This window comes from Atractosteus spatula, chromosome 2, assembly GCF_055471065.1.
Source record: "Atractosteus spatula isolate fAtrSpa1 chromosome 2, fAtrSpa1.hap1, whole genome shotgun sequence".
NCBI classification, from domain to species: domain Eukaryota; kingdom Metazoa; phylum Chordata; class Actinopteri; order Semionotiformes; family Lepisosteidae; genus Atractosteus; species Atractosteus spatula.
Window position 1 is genome coordinate 44,433,692 of NC_142707.1, and position 18,502 is coordinate 44,452,193.

The window sequence follows — 18,502 nt, forward strand, 5'->3', positions numbered from 1 at the left end:
GCTTCAGCTGTAGTTCTGGAGATGTATACAGTGGTGGATTTCTATCTTAATGTTTTATATAAATATGTATGACAGGGATGCCCAACTACTGTCCTGGAGACTCCGGGAAGTTTTATTGAATTCTTTAAATCAGCAGCACATTAAGAGTTTGATTGAGGCCATCCATTTAAGCTAATAATTAATTTCAGTTTGATTTTTAAGAGCTGAAATGAAAATCTGTGGATACACTAGTCCTCCTGGACAGGAGGTGGGCATTCCTGATGTACAGTATGACCTTCTTCAGCCTCAGATCTACTTTATTTTATTACCTCATCTTACCCATAAAGTAGCGTTTCATTGAAATTAGAGTCTTTTACCTTCCTTTTAACTTAAAAGTGTTCTTTCCTGAGTATCAGTTAAATGGTTTCAGAATGGTAAACACTAATGTAATAATGTAAATCACCAGCATAATCCTGGCATTGTTTTTTTGTACATTTTTTTTTTATTTTAAAATTTAAAAAAAAAACAGTGGTAAATGTAAACTAATCAGCTTGTTTCTTTTCATTCAGGATGCTGAAGAATATGCTGAACTGCCTGTGAGGCACAACGAGGACCAGATGAATAGCGAACTGGCTCACCGCCTTCCGATTGAAGTGAACCCTCATTCCTTTGACAGCCCCCACACCAAGACCCATCTTCTCCTTCAGGCTCATTTCAGCCGAGCTGCATTGCCTTGCCCTGACTATGCTACTGACACTAAGACTGTATTGGACAATGCCATTCGAATTTGCCAGGTACACCCGTATGTCTGCCTCTGAGTGTTTTTTTAACTTAAATCATATGTCCTTAAATTAATCTCTGTTCAAGACTAAAAGTTCCCCGTTTTTTTTGTTCATCAGTACTTAAAATATTTTAAAATGTACTTAAGGTATAGAATTAAGAAACACTCTCTGCTACACACTATTCCTTGTTGTGCATTTTTAAACATACTATTGTGTTGCCATACCTGCTCTATGGAAGTTTTCGTGCCACATATATGTTTTCATACATCATAAACCTCCATGGAAGACAGCATGATTCAATGTGACAGAAATGCAACTATTATTATGTTAACCTTGTATTACTTATATAGTTTCATTTAGTTTACAGTACTGGGAGTGGGCCACACCATTTTTATAATCCTTGATACATGAAGAAGCAGAAACCCAAAACTCTTATAGAACTATATAGCTTTGGAGCAGTTTACAATCATGTTTATAATCTTTATAATGCCACTTTGTGGTATAATAGAAAATTAAACTTTTTAAACCTCCCTCTTTTCTTACAATGCACTGTACTATAGATATCTGATTAATTTTAATTAAAATATGTTCTTCTCAGTTTAATATCCGATATATCCCCAGTGCAAATGCAAGCCTTTAAAAGCTATAAAAACTGTTTTAGATACTTAGAAAACAGTTTTTATGCACAAAAAACGAATGTTTTTCCTTCCTCATGTCCCCTTACCACTAGGGCACACAACCTTTCTTGCTTTCTGTCTGTCTCTCTAGCTGTGGTTCAGATATTCTGAATGAATAAAGATGGTACATCTCCTTTTTTTATTTTTAAAGGGTCTATTAAAAATGGAACACAAAGTGTTCCCTTCACAGCACGTAGTTTTTAATCACACATGAGCTGAATACATAGACAAAAAAAAAATACATTTCCAGACGTGCCACACAAATTAAAGATTTCAGTGAAGTAATATCCACAGATATCCATATTGTATGTGACAAAGTCATTCAAATCATTTCTTTATAGTATCTGGCTTCATTTTTGTTTTTTATGTGTTTATTTGCTTTAAAATACATTGTTTATAAATCCACTATGCATAATATATAATATCATTAAAATCTAAAATAAAATGACCTGTTTTCTAATGACTATACATATTTACTAACAATTTTGTATACTCTGTGTAATTAAGAAACTATAATTCTATTAGTAGTTCAAGTAGGAAGCTACATCAGCACACATAGGCTGCATAGGAACAAGTAAAGGTTAAATCCATCCTGAAAATAGAAGTAAAGAAACACAAAGTTTCAGCTGTGGAGTCTTTTTCAGGTATGAGAAAGAGAGGAAAGTCAGCAGCTGATATAGCATGGGAGAACAAAAGCCAGGAGTGGAGAGGAGGCAGGAGCAGGAGAGAAACGGATTGGACACTCAGGTGGTGTGAAGTTAAGAGGGGTGAAGAGAGGTGTGAAGTCAAAACCTCCAAATGAATAGAGAGGATTAGAAGGAAACGAGTCTGTTGTTGAGAGAAGGGGGAAGGTGTGATCCTTATTTCAGGATAACTTTGGTTTCAGAAGTCTTTCTGCAATAGTAGTCCCAAAACACCTCTTTTAGAACATAGAGGGAGAGATTGGTATGCTCATGGCCATTAGAGTGTGAAATGAGAAACTAGGGACTTGGAAAGATCTTTAACCCTCACAACCCTGACATGTTCCCTGCAGTGATCTCCCAGTCTCCTTCCTGTTTCACCAATATAAATAGCTGGACATTTTCTGCAAGAAATGCAGTAAATAAGGTTGCTGGAGGTAGAAGATGTCATTTGAGTGATCCAAAATTGTCCAAAGGGGCCTTGAATGAGTGTGATACTGGATATATATTTACAGATGATGCAACGACATCTGTAGCAGAGATAAGTGCCTGGTGTGGATGATTGCTGAGGGACAATGTGTTCAGGAGAGTACAGTACTGCTGTACAAGGATCATCATCCCTTTGGTGCCTCCCCGATAGTTTACATGGACAGTTTCTTTGACCTACAGTAGCTGTAAGGTGCCTGTTCAAAACCTGTTTTTGGTTAAACAGTGAGTTAGTTGAACAAATATATAAGCGGGCTCAGTAAACGTCAATTGAACAATCACACACATTAGGAATGCTACAATTAAAAATGATAAAACAAAATGCAGATGATTTATGCTTGTTTCCAACTGTAATTTAATAAAAGCATGTAAAGTTCTTTTCTTCTTACTTCTTGTTAATAAATAGACATTCATTTCACTGTCACCTTAAATGCAACACTTATTAGATGCACTACTAAGGAATGAAGCTACATGAGAGACATAATACAGAAACATTTTACGGACTGTAACATGCTTAAAAGAATGATCACATGGCTTTTTATTGTACCTGTCTTTTAAGCTCCAGAAATGTTTTATCTCAGGTTTGGAGACAACAGGGTACCCAAGTGAGCTGATATGGTGTTTTTCTTTGAGTGGTATGTCTTTGAGGATTGTGATTTAAGCTTAAAATGATAGATGCTGTCGGTGATAGACATGTTTACAAGGATATGATTCCATCATCTATTAAGCTTCTAAAAAGAATGTGTGTCTTTTAACCTTAAGACCTGAGTATTGAAAAGGGGGAGGTTAAGCTTCTTGGCCTAAACCCCAATAAATGACTGTGTGGAGAGAAATGAAAGATGATGTCAATAAAAGAAATCCAACTTCTTTATCCCACTTCATGAAGCTCATTCTGGAGCAATAGAAAAGTGCCAGCCAAGAGCTGTGCTTGTTCGTTAAATTTTTTGGCTTTACCGTCAGGTAAATTAAGTGAGACATAGCCATAGAAAATTATAAGTAGAGATATTTAACACAGGCAGATTCAAATGTTTAAAGGGATCACACATCATGTTAACATTTCCATCATAAATAGCTTGCAAGGTATAATATAGTAACATTTATTAGTAGTCCCTTTGAGCAGTTGTTATGTGTGAGAGGCAGGTTCCGCTGCCTTTCTCTAATAAGACACATCTACATGCTGCTGTCATATGACTAACACATCTGTCAGGTATGACGAAATAGTGAAATATAGCCTTCCAAAATGGAAGTACTGCTCATTGGAACACTATAGAGAGCTTCGCTGGGTTGCCTTTATTAGTTGCTAGAATTACAATTACAATGGGATTGTCTGCTATTAAGCTGTATACACAGTTTATGCTGATATGCTTCTGTTTGTTTTAAGTTAAGGAACCTATTTGGAGTGATTTCATGTGTAATAGAAGTCATCTTCTGTATCTATATCTTCTATACTGTGTCTGCAGTTTTCTACCCAGAAGCTGTTTACCCAGATGAGGCGTTACACTGGTGTTTTCTCTCTCAAGAATTTAGAGGCTAGAGAAACATTATTTGCCATGACTTGTAATACATTTCTAGAGGAAATACTTTGATTTTTATTGAGTTCTATAATATCCATAAACTCCACCAACCTGAAGAAATGTCTGGAGGTAGCTATATAAATGATAATACTTTTCACCTCTAGCTTCAAAAAGATGTTGTGCGATGCTGTATGGGAAATACATAAGAGTAATAATAATAGGAGTAATAATTCACAAAGGTATTGAAGTGTTAACTGTGCAGCCAGGGACAGTAAAGCTTCGCCCTTCTTTATCGGTATATTAAATGTATGTTTGCTTGTGAGCTGAAATGAAATCTCAAAGGAATGTGTGTGCCCTGGGAGAAAGGGGAATAATGAGTGGAGGTGTGGAGCGGTTAAAATAATTTACAGCTCGTCATTGAGACAGATCTTGTCTATCTCATTGAACAATTTGCACTCAGGGCTTCCCAAACTGCAGGGCAGGGATGACTTTTTTTAGCACATGACAGGAAAGCTGCAAAGTACAGGCTCTGAATCTGAATCTGAATCTGAATCTATCAATTGTCCATGCATGGCAGCTGTTTCTGCTGATGCTTACATTGTGTGACTATGGAAAGTTGTTCTTTTGTCATGTCCGTTCAGACTTCTTCATATGCTAGACATTTTAACAACCATTTTCCTGAAAATATTTTATTACTGAACCAAACTTATGGTGTTTCATTATTGTTTTGTGCTGTTTCTTTGCTTTATAAAATGTTAACGCCATTATTCATGTATTGTACTTACAGTATTGGTGTCTGGTGGAGGTGATGGTCCACTAGGATAAGACATGTTAAGAAACAGGAATATTCTCTTTTTTATTCTCAAAAGTAGCAGTAGGAGCTTCCATGACTGTGACAAAATATGTTGTATTTATTTTCATTTCAGAATATGTCATTTTAAAACATGTAATCCAAATGGACTAGAAAAAAATATTGACTAAATTTCAGCCAGACAGCTAAGATGGGTTCAGTGCTGCTGATGAAGAAAAGACTGGGCTGCCTCCCTGCTGCCATTGTATGGCGTGATGAATTCACCAAAGGGTTCTCAGCTAAAATAACAAAGACGTTTGTCTCCATTGAAATGTAGAGGGTTTAAGTGAATATTGTGAAAAAAATAGAATCCAAAGAAGGTACATTTTCAAAAACATGAAAACAACCTGCGTCTGGAAGACAGAATGAAAATCTGTGTCAGCACTGGTGTGATATTGCTAAATCACTCATCTTTTGATCTAGTGGTGCTATATGCATTTTATAGCTAAGGTGTACTGTGAGAAATAAAATCATAATTCAGTAAGAACTAAATAGAACATCAGTGTGATCACAACACCAGAATAATAGAATTATAGTTTATTTATTCTCATAGGGAAAACACAGGTGCTTTTTTTTCATATTGACCCTTCTAGTGTCTAAGCACCTGGGTTTCTAAGAGAAAAAAAATGTAAATGTTTGTAAACCATAGCATATGGTGGATTTTACCTCAGTTTAATTTTATTTAATGAAGACTTATTGAACAGTAAACCAACTTTGTTTATGTGAGATGATATGTATAGAGAGAGATAAATAACTTGTAATTATAGAAGTAGTTATATAAAAAGGGATAGTGTAGGTGTAGATAATTTGCAATATAGGAACCTTTTGCCAACATTTTTGATTTGAAAAGCTGTTTGAGTGGTTACCATTGGCAAAATAAATAATGTAGAAAATGTGTTACTTGACAAAAACCTTCAGGCTAACTATCTTTTAGGGCTAACAGAAATATTTGTAGTGGAATTTTTCATTTGAATCCAGGACAGTTTAATGAGAAAGCGATGCAAGTCTGCAATCTATCTCAGACCCATGACAAACCTTTTCTCATTTCTAACTGAGGGGAAATGAGTAATGTGTAACCCATTTGTGTGATCAATTTGCTCAAGCAGCTACTGTGAAATGTTAATCACAACTTTAATTTGTACTGCATTAGCATTTTGATTAACTTGTAGGCTTGCTGGCATACTTGAAGTGCTTTTAGTCATAGTTACAGCTAGGAAATGACTTTTTGATTAATTAAGTTTGTTAGACAGCAGCTGAGCTTCCTGAATACTAACCTTTTAGGAGAGTTCTAGAAGGTTTAGCAGAGAGGGGAAGAGGGCAACTGTTGCTGAATAAAAAAATAATAATTAAAGAGTATGTTAAATCCACATTATTCCCCTGACCTTGAATTTCAGTCTATTTAGGGTTTGTGGTGCCTTTTTTCCAAAATAATGAAATGCATGAATGTTCTTTGTTAAGCAAAGACACTATATCGCAGCTACGTTCTGTCCATCTGTTATCAGTAAGCTGCTTACCTTCTCCAGTGTCCCTGTAGCCCGAGCCTGTCCCAGAAACACAAGGCACAAGGCAAGACTCCATCATATCAAACCTCACCTGCATGTCTTCTTAGAGGTGGGACTTAGAAGTGGGAGGAAAACAGAGCACAAGGTGAAAACTCACTGAAACAAGGTGGGGGGGGGGGGGTGTAGTCGCAATGCAGTCAGATGCCCAAGAAGAGAATGAAAGCCAGGAGCCTGAAGATGAGAAGCAGCAGGCAGTGCTAACCACCACACCACTATGTTGCCTCATTACCATGTTGGAATGAATAATAATAGTTGCTTTGCATAGACTCTTTATTAGAAACCAAATTGAAGTCTTAATGAAAATATCAGTAACTGGGTTAAAATATGGTGATATGAAAATTGAACCTCAATATCATCTCTGCTCTCGTCCATTCCAGTGCTAATATATCCAGGTTGATTTGTGTTGTATCTCAAGCTCATTTGTTTGTGTCTTTAGCACAATACAGGATGAAAGAATGGATGGATGTAGAGATGTTTTTTTCTTAAATTTTACAGCCTCATTGTGGTTTATACTAAGTCTCTGTACACTTGTTCAGATTTGCTGTCCTCACACAAGAGGCCGCATTTACTTAAGGCAAACACAATAGGCAAATCCTTTTTAAACAGAGAAGTTATTTACCAGTGCAGGACAGTTTCAATTAAATGGTCTGCTTTTTTTTCGGAGCAAAGCCTGTTTCCTTGTCTCTCATGTCAAAATCCTCTCTATTAATAAATTAACACTGTTTTTAATATGCCATTTCCAGTACTGTCAAAATTTGTGATTTTTGTAAGTGTTGACACTTACAGTGCCAAAACAACTATTGTACCAGTAACAATCATTATTCTTCTTACATGCATTATTCCAGTTCTCTGGAGGCATTGTCATTCTTTTTTCTTTGTTAGTAAGCAATAGCATAAGAATATCAGTGCTCATCATTTCTGATGTTATCATTTAATAAACTGCTCACCTATTAAGTCTCTGTTAAGAGTTTAGGATGAATGTGTCCATGCAGACGTTTTTGGTTTGAATGGGAACAGAAATGGTTAGTGGTAGCTCAGAAATGGCTCAATCAAAAGTGTTTTTCTGAGTTACAGCTACATACCACATCCAATAAACTATTAACATTATTGCAGTTTTGATCTGTTTTAATTCCTGAAAATCCTGAAACGTTAACATAGGAAAATTCTTAATTTCATTGATGAACTTAATTTTATACATGTGATACATCAGAGAATTAAGATAAAAGCAAGAAATAGCCAAAATGCATGAGAATTATTTATATTGGGCATCTTCACTAAATGAATGAAATTACTGATCAGTATTATCACCTTATTTCACCCAGTCATGTAATTGCTTTTAAGGAGAAGCCATCTTATCATCTAGACAACATGTATTTGCAATCTGTTTTTCACTTGTTTAAGTAATCTGCAAAACCACACATTGATATGTACCCTAAAAACAAGCAGAATGCTAAGACTTCAAAATAGTTGATGTTATTCAGAATTTCATAATTGCCATTTATTTAGAAATTGCTAAAAATTGGAAAAATTGTAATCAAAGGGCAGTAGTTTATATTTTAGGCCTAAACTTTCTTATTTCCATCTTATCGCCTCTGCATGGAAGTAGCTTCCTAGCATCTTCACATCATCTGTAGACACAATCAATATGTTCATATTAAGTATAAGCTGCTAAGTGTATAAGATGTCTTCTCATTTCTTCACTCTGTCTCTTGTCAACATCTTTTGGTTAGTCACATTAATGGTCTTTTCTCTTCTTCCTCCAGGCAATGCTGGATGTGGCAGCTAATGAAGGCTGGTTGGTCACAGCCCTCAATATATGTAACCTTGTCCAGATGATTGTTCAGGGCCGATGGCTCCATGATTCAACCCTGCTTCTCCTACCAAACATTGAACAGCAACATCTGTATCTTTTCAGGTAAAATAATTAGCTATTAAATATTTGAAATCCTGATTGATAAATTAGAATAGATTGAGTAGTGTTTCTTAACATCAAAATATGATACTGTAATCAAAAGAATTGTACACAAAGCATAGCCTTTTGTTTAACAATTTACATCTGGAAAACATGAGGTTGACATTTATTCACACTCGACCAGTTAGTATTTTGTAAATCCTCCTCTGGCAGAGATTACACTGACAAGACACCTCTTGTGTTCAATGAGGTTCTGGTGCATTTGAGGAGGATTTTTGACCGTTTCTCCAGGCAGAATTGCTTTGGGTCATTGATTTGCATTTGTGAAGTGCCTTTCTGAACTCAAAGTAGAAATGTTCAGTTGCATTGAAATCAGGAGATTGAGAACATTTCTTTTGCATGCAGTTACCCTTTTCATTGTCCATTTTGATGCATGGCTTTAGTCATCGTCATGTTAGAATGTTCATTTCCAGCTTAACTTGGGTTTTTTGGCAGAGGGAACCAGATGTTTGGTATATATGTCATAGTATACATTGGATTTCATGATTCCCCCAATATTAAAAAGGGCTGTTAGACCTGTACATACAAAACACTCAAAACACATAATAGGCCCCACACTGTATTTCACCATGGTTCTCCCTATGTATTCTGTTGGAAATCTGCAACTTTTACCTGTGGTTTTACAGTTGACTCCCAAACCATTTCTTTTACAACCTTTGGTCATATGATCCACTTGTGTCCTATTCCTGTAGAGGTACCAAAATACCAGTAACTTTAAACTTCATAATAGTGGACCTCACAATGCAAAATGGTAAATTCAGCTTTTTAATGGACTCTCTTATCACCCACCCTTAACTAGTGGAGGTCAATGACCATTTTCCTGCATTCTTCAAGGAGCTCTCTGACCTTAACCATGATAATACACGTTATTGAATGTCCTTCCAGTTACCTCCTTTGGAAACAGGAAACATTTGAAAGCCATTATATACTTCCAGAGTATTCTCTTGCACCAAGAGGTGTGAACAAATATGTCCCTTGTGTGGCGTTCAGCTAATTATATATCACAGTTATGACACCCGTAGAACATTTTTATATTTGTAAGTAGGACTATCTAATCTGTCACTCGTTCTGTTATATATTGTTATTTTGCCCGTTTCATTGCGGATTTGAATATTTCTGGAGGGCACTGCAGACAGATTTTGGCCATACGTGTAGAAATATGTTGTAAAGTTAGGTGACAAACTGGCCATTTATTCTGGACATAAACTAATGACTTTAAATGCAGCAGTTACACCTACAACAAAACAATGTGTTTCTGTTATTTAGAATTAATTTCTTTCAAATGAATCTTGTCATTTTATCTCTTATGGTTCCAAGGATGTTTTGAAACATGTTTAAAGTTAAGTTCATATTGGTACTATCAAATATTGGGAGCAATTGATCTGTAGGTCTTCTCTCAGTCTTTAGTTTTTGCTGAAGAATTAGCCTGCATATTTGAGAGAAGAGAAAACCTGTAAATCCACAGTTGAATTAAAACAAAGCAAACTAATCTGTATTCCAGTATTTCTGTCTTACCTATTTTCAGGGCCAGGGATAACCTCTGAATTATCTGAGAATTATTGTATACACTTAGCAGCTACAACATGGCTGAAAGAAAAAGGTATTAATCCTTCAAAAGCTTTTTTGAGACATCGCAAACATGATTAGCATCACTTAACAGATGTGGCTTTAAATTGTGGTATACAAACATTTCTGTGCTGGTCACACTGAAGATGAAAATCTGTTTCTTAAATATCAAATCTTTTCATGCGCATAATGTGAATTTCAAGCATGACTTCCTATAGTGAAATATAATTTCTAAAACACAATAAAAATGGAAAAAGGATGAGAATGGCCAGCATCCCTGTTGTTACAGACTGCTGTAGGGCTGCGTTTGTATTAACAGGATTTCCAACTTGCTTGCACAAATGGTTCTCAGGCCAGGAGAGAAGCCTCATCTGTTTTTCTAGCTTGGCAGTCAATTTATTATGTGAGTATGTCATTGTTATTTTTGTCAGGAAATGGAACCAAGGCAGAGGGAAAAGCAGCTCTGGGAGTTATCAGGGCTCCATTGAATGTCTTCCTGAACTGATAGCTGCCTGTGAAGGAAGAGAGCACACATTCACTTCCATGGTGGCTAATGAATTACAGCCTTTCCAGGCTTCACAGGTAACGGTCACCCTTTCTGCAAGGTTCACCGTCTTCGTACCTCATCTCAATAAGCTATACAGTGCTCTGAATCCAAGGGAGACATAGATATAAATGTAATAGTTTTTCACCGCCCAGCATTGGTTTTATTTTAAAAATTCCTCTCAATACATTAACATCTGAAGAATAGTGCCCGAGACAAGACATAAGAAACGATGGAACACGACATCAGGAACTCATTGTTCTTTCTATAATTGCTTTTGTTTTAGGGTCTAAATGATTTATTTGTTTTTTAACAGTGGCAGTGGATTGCTCATTTAGTCCTTTGGGCATTTTTTTGTTTTTTAATGTCTCCGTTTTATTATTATTATTACTATTATTATTATTATTATGCTGACAGACAGAGTCATGTTATGAGCTCTTCTTTTAAAATTCCAGCTCTTTTAAGTCAAGAGTTTCCCTTTAAACACATCACAGTCTGATTGAGTGCCGAAAATAAGACAATATCAGTATTTCAAAGCCTTGAACGAGGGCTAAAATATTTTATTTTTTACTGATAATAGAGTTTTGACAAATCTTCATTTATCTTTCAAATTTTAAACACAATTATCTACTTTTGCATTTTATTAGGTAATAAAACTATCAGATCCTGCGTATGTGAGGATCTTCAGAATTATTGTAAAATTTTATCACTATTAAACCACTCATAAGAAAAATATGTACATGTGGTTATAACCTACTTCTTTGACAAATAGCTTACATCAGTGCAAATATTTTTAATTATTCCAAAATATTCCCTGATAAAGTCTACATTGTTTGTTAATCTTTGTGTGTTTGCCTAGTCACTATCACAACTACCCAAGATACCATAAGTTTGAAGAAGCTCACTTTTGTTATCACCTTTGGATAAAGTTCCTCTAAGTGTGTGGCCATATGAGTAGTTCTTTATGAAAATGACCTCTTCTGACCAGCTTGGTCAGACAGGTGAATGTGAAACGTTTATGTATATACCAAAAAATGGCAAAAGTTTACATGCTGAAAAAAAAGTCTCCAATAACAGGCAAGAACTCAAAATAGCTGCAGTAAAGCGCTTCAGATGACAAAGGGTTTGGTTACATCAGTTGGCCACAAATTTGCAGTTATTGTCTCAAAGGTATATGCAACAAAATATCAACTTTTATACTTTGCAGTTTCCTTAAAATGTGTGTGTGGCCACATTCGTAGTCAACTGAAATCACTAGGTTAAACACAAAGTATATTTTTGTTCTAATATGATAATATTATATGATGTGATAATATAACTGATATTATCAAAAGTATGCTTTGAATTATCCAAAAATAAGATATATGTTATATTGCATTTTTCATATTAATCACATGAACACAAATACAAATTGCTTCATTGTAAAGCAAAAATAAATGTTTTGACTTAGCTTTGTTGCTACTTCTGCATACATTATATATCCATATATCCATTCATCCATTTTCTAACAACTTCTTCAATTCAGGGTTGCCGGGGAGTCAAGAGTCTATCCCAGCAAGCACTGAGCGCAAGGCAGGTTATACCCTGGACAGGATGCCAGTCCTTTGTAGGGTGGACAGACACATTCACACTCACACCTAGGGTCAGTTGTCCCAGAAGCCAGTAAACCTACCAGTATGTCTTAGGACTGTGGGAGGAAACCGGAGCACCTGGAGAAAACTCTATGCAAACCTGGGAAAAACATACAAACTCCACACAGATAGTACCTGAAGTCTTGAATTGAATCCAGGGCCCCTGGTCTGCAAGGCTAACTGATGTGCCTCCATCTTACCCACATTGTATATCCATCAGTGTATTATCTGAAAGTCATTTTTTCAGGTAAGATTCACAGCAGCGGCCTGCAGCAGATTCCACAAGCTCGAGGCAGGGTGGAAATACACCCTGGACAGGACACTGGGTTTCACATTGTCACATGATATGCGTGCACACACACAGGGACAATGTAAGACACCAGTCACTTTCACCTAACATATATCTGGGAGGTGGGAGGAAATGAAGACACCCAGAGAAAACCCTTGAGGACTCACAGAGGACATGCAGATGCCACACAGAAGTTACTCCCCATCGGACTCAAACCCAGATCCCAAGAGCAGGGATCCATCTCACACACATGTATATGTAGTAGCATATAAAGGGAAAATATAATGAAGAAAATGTCTAAAGTTATGCTTGATAACTTATTTCTTTGATCAAAATAATAATATTTCACACACTTTCACTTTTAAATATATTTTTCTGCCATCATTTTATATGGTTGCTTTAGTTCTTTAATGTGGGGTTACAGTGTCAAGAACACTGATTATTTTTGGAACTTTGGCGGGGCTGTGCTCTGTGGATGGAGTTCTAAATTAATTCTGATATAAACGCACAAAAAAAGAGCTTTGTCTGATGTACCAATGGATATTTGGCTCAGGAGTGCTTCAATTTGAACAGCAATCTGTTGCCGCCGCTACAGCGAGTTGATCCCAGGTAACATAAAAATCCTGAATTATTCTAGAAATTAGTGGGTTTACAGCATCAATTTAAGTGCTAATTGTAGTAGTAATGAGAAAAGACAGCCACAACTGTGAGACTTGCATCTGCTGTGCAATCAGTATGCTCAGAACGGCTGCTGACTGGCAGAGGATTTGGCTGCTAATTAAATAATTGCATGCGTGGAGGTGTTCTCGTCTGATTCAGTAGATGAAGATTAATCCTCAAATAAATATGTTTGGCTGGTACTGAAATGTTTTAGTAGGTCTTGCTGCAAAGCCTGTTTTCTCTCTCTCTCTTTTTAATCAAGAGGCAGCCACCATCAAAGAGCTTAAAGGTGCAGTTAAACAAATTGTATTCTGGTGAAGTGCAAAATAAGAAGGAAATAATAGAAAGTGAGTGAAATATAGAAATATCGGCAAATTCCGTTAAGATTGCAATACAGCAGTCTTGTTTATTAACAGAACGACTGTCAGTGAGTCACATCTCTGCAAAGCTTTAATGAGGTACAAAAACACTATCATTGCAGAGTGTATGTTGCAATCACAGTTCTCAAATATTGTGTATTTTATCATACACAGTAAAAATGAAATAGAACTGAAAGCCACAGCTATAAGTGTACTAAATGATAAGGAGCAGGACTCCAGTCATAAGCATATTAGGATCTCAGAATCCATTTTTGCTATTGGTACCTCCTTTAATTTTTAAGCAGTGTCAAAAACAATTGCTCTTTTAAAATTGTGTTTTACAGCTTTATTGTTCGACCAATGAAAAAGAACAGTCAGATATCCAGTTGTAAATAATTTTTAATTCAGATAATTAGCATTATTGTAATGTTTTCCCTTAAAATGGAACTAATAAACATCACACACAGGATTAGTGTTATTAAACTGTATTTAATTGTAATTGCCCAGGCTTTATATGGGCTTTATGTATATACAATAATAAAATTAAAAACAGCATAGATACAACTGCATTATCTTTGTAAAAAAAAATAACACTTGTGAGAGATAAACTCAGAGAAGAAAAAAATAAATTAAAATTCATTTATCAGGTTAGTGGTGCAATATATATTACAAAATATAGCATGCAAAGTAATAGAAGCCAGAATGAATGGGAATCCGAAAATATTTTAGAGAGCTTCTGTTCCATGCACCCATTTGAGTTCTTTACTCTTAATAAATCTGTCATCAAATATACAGTAAAGCTGATTCAGCACAAGGTCTTGTATTCTTCATGGTTTGTAGTATATTTGAAGGCTGAAGGTAATACTGTATACATTTATTTAGTTTATATTCTTTATGTCCAAGTTTTCAATTCTGAATACAAACATCAATTTGCTGATTTAACAGAAGATCAAGATCTTGCCCTTGCATCCTCTGAACTCTTTTTCCCTCTGAACCTGTTACCCAAAACACCTAGTTTCTCCAGGCATCAAAATCACAGGGAGGACTCATTGTAGCAGCAGCTGTTCCCTACTTGACCAGTTAGTTAAACACTCTGTATACTACACAGTGAAGGTATCTGTTCATTTTTTCATTTCTAGCCATAACATATTAAAACAGTTTTGAGTATTGTACAGAACTGGGGGGGGATAAATTGAATAAGACATATATTATCTTTCCTCTCTATAAGTCTTTCTTTGTTTCTGTAGGTAGCCTCCTTTTCACTTTTTTAACTGATTTAAATTGCAACACCAAAACAGTTTTCATGACTTCTGTCTGCTGATGTGTAAATAGAACTAAATATATTTAAATTATTGAGGCATGCAGACATTTTTTCTTGAATGCGTGCATAGTCATATGATGAAGTCAGAGTTAAAAATAAATCACAGTATGAATCTCAATACAAATAACTTGGAATAACTTCGTTTTGCTTCCTTTCACCTGTTTGTTTCTCTAGGCCTGGAATTTCCTCATCCATCTGCCAGTTATTGAGGTTGGAATGAGCATCAAAGGCTGGTGGGAGGAAAGCGAAGGGCAAACAGAGAGAGGTTTACCTACTGTGGTGTCAGACATCAGGAATGAGAAGAACTGGGTAGCTGTGCACGCTGATCAGGAGTATGTGCTTCAGATAAATCTGCGCCGTATCAACATGGGACATCAAAAGGTAGAAGCTCTTAACCTGTCGCACAAGGAAGTAAAAGTACAATGCATCAATATGGTATTAGATGGCAGTTGTTCTACAATCTAATTAATTATTAATTGTAAAAGGTGCATTATCATCTTAAATAATTTCCCTCTAACTCAGAGCACGCTATTTTCCTTATGGCTAATTTAATGGAATACCCTCTCTTTGATTCTTTTGCGGATATATTCTTACATGCCTCCCCAGAAGATTAGTGACCCATTCTGCAGTATTGGAAGGTTTTTATGTTTGTCAGCTGATCCAGCTTCTTTTTTTTCCCCACTTACAGAGAAAGCAAGACAGCAAAGCTCTTGCTCCCAAATTCCCCAAAGTCAAAGATGAAGGGTGGTTTGTAGCCCTGGGAGAAGTGGATAAAAGGGAACTTTTGGCCTTGAAGAGAGTTGGATATGTGAGAAACCGCAGCAATGTATCGCTAGCTTTCTTTACACCAGAGAAGACTGGAAGGTAAGCTGTTGCTTGATGTCAGTGGTATCACTGCCATACCTTGAGAAAAGTCACTTTCACTGACTTCCAACAGTGTGCGGTTACAGAAATAATCACTCTTCCTTGAACAGTATCTCACAAGAATTGTCAGTTTAAGTGTTTCTACGTCACAGAGACATCAGTGCTACCTCCAGTCATAAAATTAATTAATTTAACTCTTTAAAATGTATTGACATTTTAACTCTAATTGATATACAACATTTATTTTTACCCCTTTTAAGAAAGTAAATGGCTTTGACTTATCAAGAAATTAATTGTATCCCTTGTAGCAACATTCACATTGAACTTTTATGTGAAGAGTATTTTGGTTTCCTCTTGGATGGTTTTTACCTTTCTGACAACATCTAAATTGTCATGAGCCACCAAAGGGTTAGTTCAGTGAATAGTGGATATTTATTCCCACCATGAAGTGTGGGCATACTACTGAATATTTTGCTCTAAAATTTTCCAACTTAAACCTGCCTTGGACATAAACCCAAATGCTATTTTCTTGCTGTTTCTTTGCAAATGAGACTTGACATTTTCAAACGATGATATACTTGATTGGTTGGTGGTAGTATTTCATATGACAAACCTGAAGTGAGTGTTCAACCATGTGTGACCCAAGATATGATTGTAATAATAGTGCCTTCTCATTGTAGGTATATCTACACCCTGTATTTGATGAGTGACAGTTACCTTGGCATGGACCAGCAATATGACATTTACCTGAATGTGATACCAGCCAGCATTGCCTCCCAAGTCAACACTGAGGTCTCTGATGCCGTGAGCGACCTGACCTTGGAGTGACATGACTTCTTTTAATCAGCTGGGAGCAATAATGTTGCAGCACAGATTGGGCTGGTGTGCTGGGCCATGCAGAAATTACTTGATATTTGCCTTAGCAGATGCAACTTCTAACCTCAGACACAAAGGAAATTGGAAGTGGCAGCTCAGGCTGACCTTTAGATCACAGACTCTGTACAGCCATGATGGCCTTACATAATGTTGCTTTTGAATTAATGCTACAGTCAGATTGTTCAAGACAAAGGTGAAATCTGTATGGTACACTTAAAGCACAGCACACACAATAGATCCATCATACACTTCAGTCTGAATGTTTGTTACTGTGAGAACTCCCTACCTTTAATAGGTAATTAGGAACCTTTGCCACTGGTGATGATGATTGGGCGCTAAGTGGCACTCTTAAGAGGGTTATTTAATTTAATTTTAGATTTCACTGTGGAATAACAGCGCTAGGAAAGCATATTTTGAAGTATGAATTATTTTTATTGTTCCTAATAAACCAAAACCATCAAGTTTTTTTTTTTGTTGTCATTTGATAATTCCATTTGTGCTTTAATTTTGTTAATTTGCTAAACCAGAATTTGTTGTGTGGTTTAGCCATTTCTGAATACATGTGTTGTTTACATAGGACAATGAATCTTGATGCTGCAAAGTTAATTAAAGGGTGTACTGTATAATTTTGGTATACATTTTCAATATTCATATGGAATTGTAGTATATGAACCTGTAAGCATTTTGAGAGACCATTTATGATGTGAAGCTGAAATGCATACAGAATTTAATTTGTTTCAGATTGCTGTTCTTTATTTGAATTAAAGTTAAAGCATGGGTTTTTTGCACAATATGAGATCATTAGTTTTGTGTTTGACATACAGTACTAAACCAGTTTTGTTTCCATCAAGGAAAATTCTTATTTAAAAATAGTAAATTTCCAGCTTTCTTCAGAATTTAGAAATCTATTTTTTTCCTATACTTTAGGTATTCATTTTTGTTCCTCTAAATTGCTGTCTTTATAAGAAACAAAAATGTTTAATGTTAAATATGAATCTAGGATGATTGATCCCCGCAAATCTCGTATAACAAAAATGGAAATGTACACAGTACGCTTTCGAATGCAGTTTTTGTTCAATGCTTACAATCACGATTGAAAAGCATCACAGTGCACAAGAATACTTTTTAAGAGAGTAATGCTTTTTTCGGGAGGCCATTAAAACCTACATTTTCTAATTCTCACTTACATAGTATTTAAACTTTATATGTTACAAGTCGGTAAAAATTCCAGGCTCTACTTTTACATGCTATACACCCTGTATAGCAGAAACAGTGTGAATGCAATCATATCAATACAGAATTCTTAGTATGTTAGTAATAAAAAAACAATATTCATCAAATTAATAATGAACAGATTAATTGACACATTGCTCTTTGTTATTTGGAGCAGCATGTTAGCATTGTTTTAAAGTTAATATATGAACACAGGAAAAAATGACTTTTACTGGGCACACAAGCAATTTAACATTTGAAAATATACTGAAGAACTGATTTGGGCAAAGCTTCTGACTGAATATACTATAGATTAGTCGTTTTCATACTTCTAGGGAATGTGTTTGCATACTATGTCAGTATAATAAAAATTGTTTAAAAGTCTGAAAAATAATTTCAAATAAAGCATTTAAATCAATTTCTGTTTTCTCTCAGACATGATGGTAAAAACAGGTCCTTGAACCTACTGATAAAATAATTATTTCTAGTCAGTGGATACATTCATTCAAGTCATAATTTTTCTTCTTAATTGCTTTGGCATGAAAGGAACACCGACATTTACTTATTTTTTGTATTAATTGTCCACTAATTTATCAGGATTCTTCCCGTAATGATGCAACCTTACAAACTATCTGTGTAAATATTGTTCTTTTTTTAGTACATTATTTTTTATTTTAG

At 35.6% G+C, this 18,502-nt stretch overlaps 1 protein-coding gene across 1 annotated transcript in view; it reads left to right on the forward strand.

Annotated features, from left to right (window-relative positions):
• The window catches only part of ascc3 (activating signal cointegrator 1 complex subunit 3), a 382,719-nt gene extending 364,476 nt beyond the window's left edge, over positions 1-18,243 (forward strand). The window contains exons 37-42 of the mRNA XM_088905827.1: positions 549-773; positions 8,294-8,445; positions 10,500-10,650; positions 15,047-15,253; positions 15,561-15,736; positions 16,417-18,243. Of these exons, the coding sequence (XP_088761953.1) occupies positions 549-773; positions 8,294-8,445; positions 10,500-10,650; positions 15,047-15,253; positions 15,561-15,736; positions 16,417-16,564 (1,059 nt within the window). The 3' untranslated portion in view covers positions 16,565-18,243. The remainder of the gene's footprint in view (positions 1-548; positions 774-8,293; positions 8,446-10,499; positions 10,651-15,046; positions 15,254-15,560; positions 15,737-16,416) is intronic.
• The last annotated feature ends 259 nt before the right edge of the window (positions 18,244-18,502 follow it).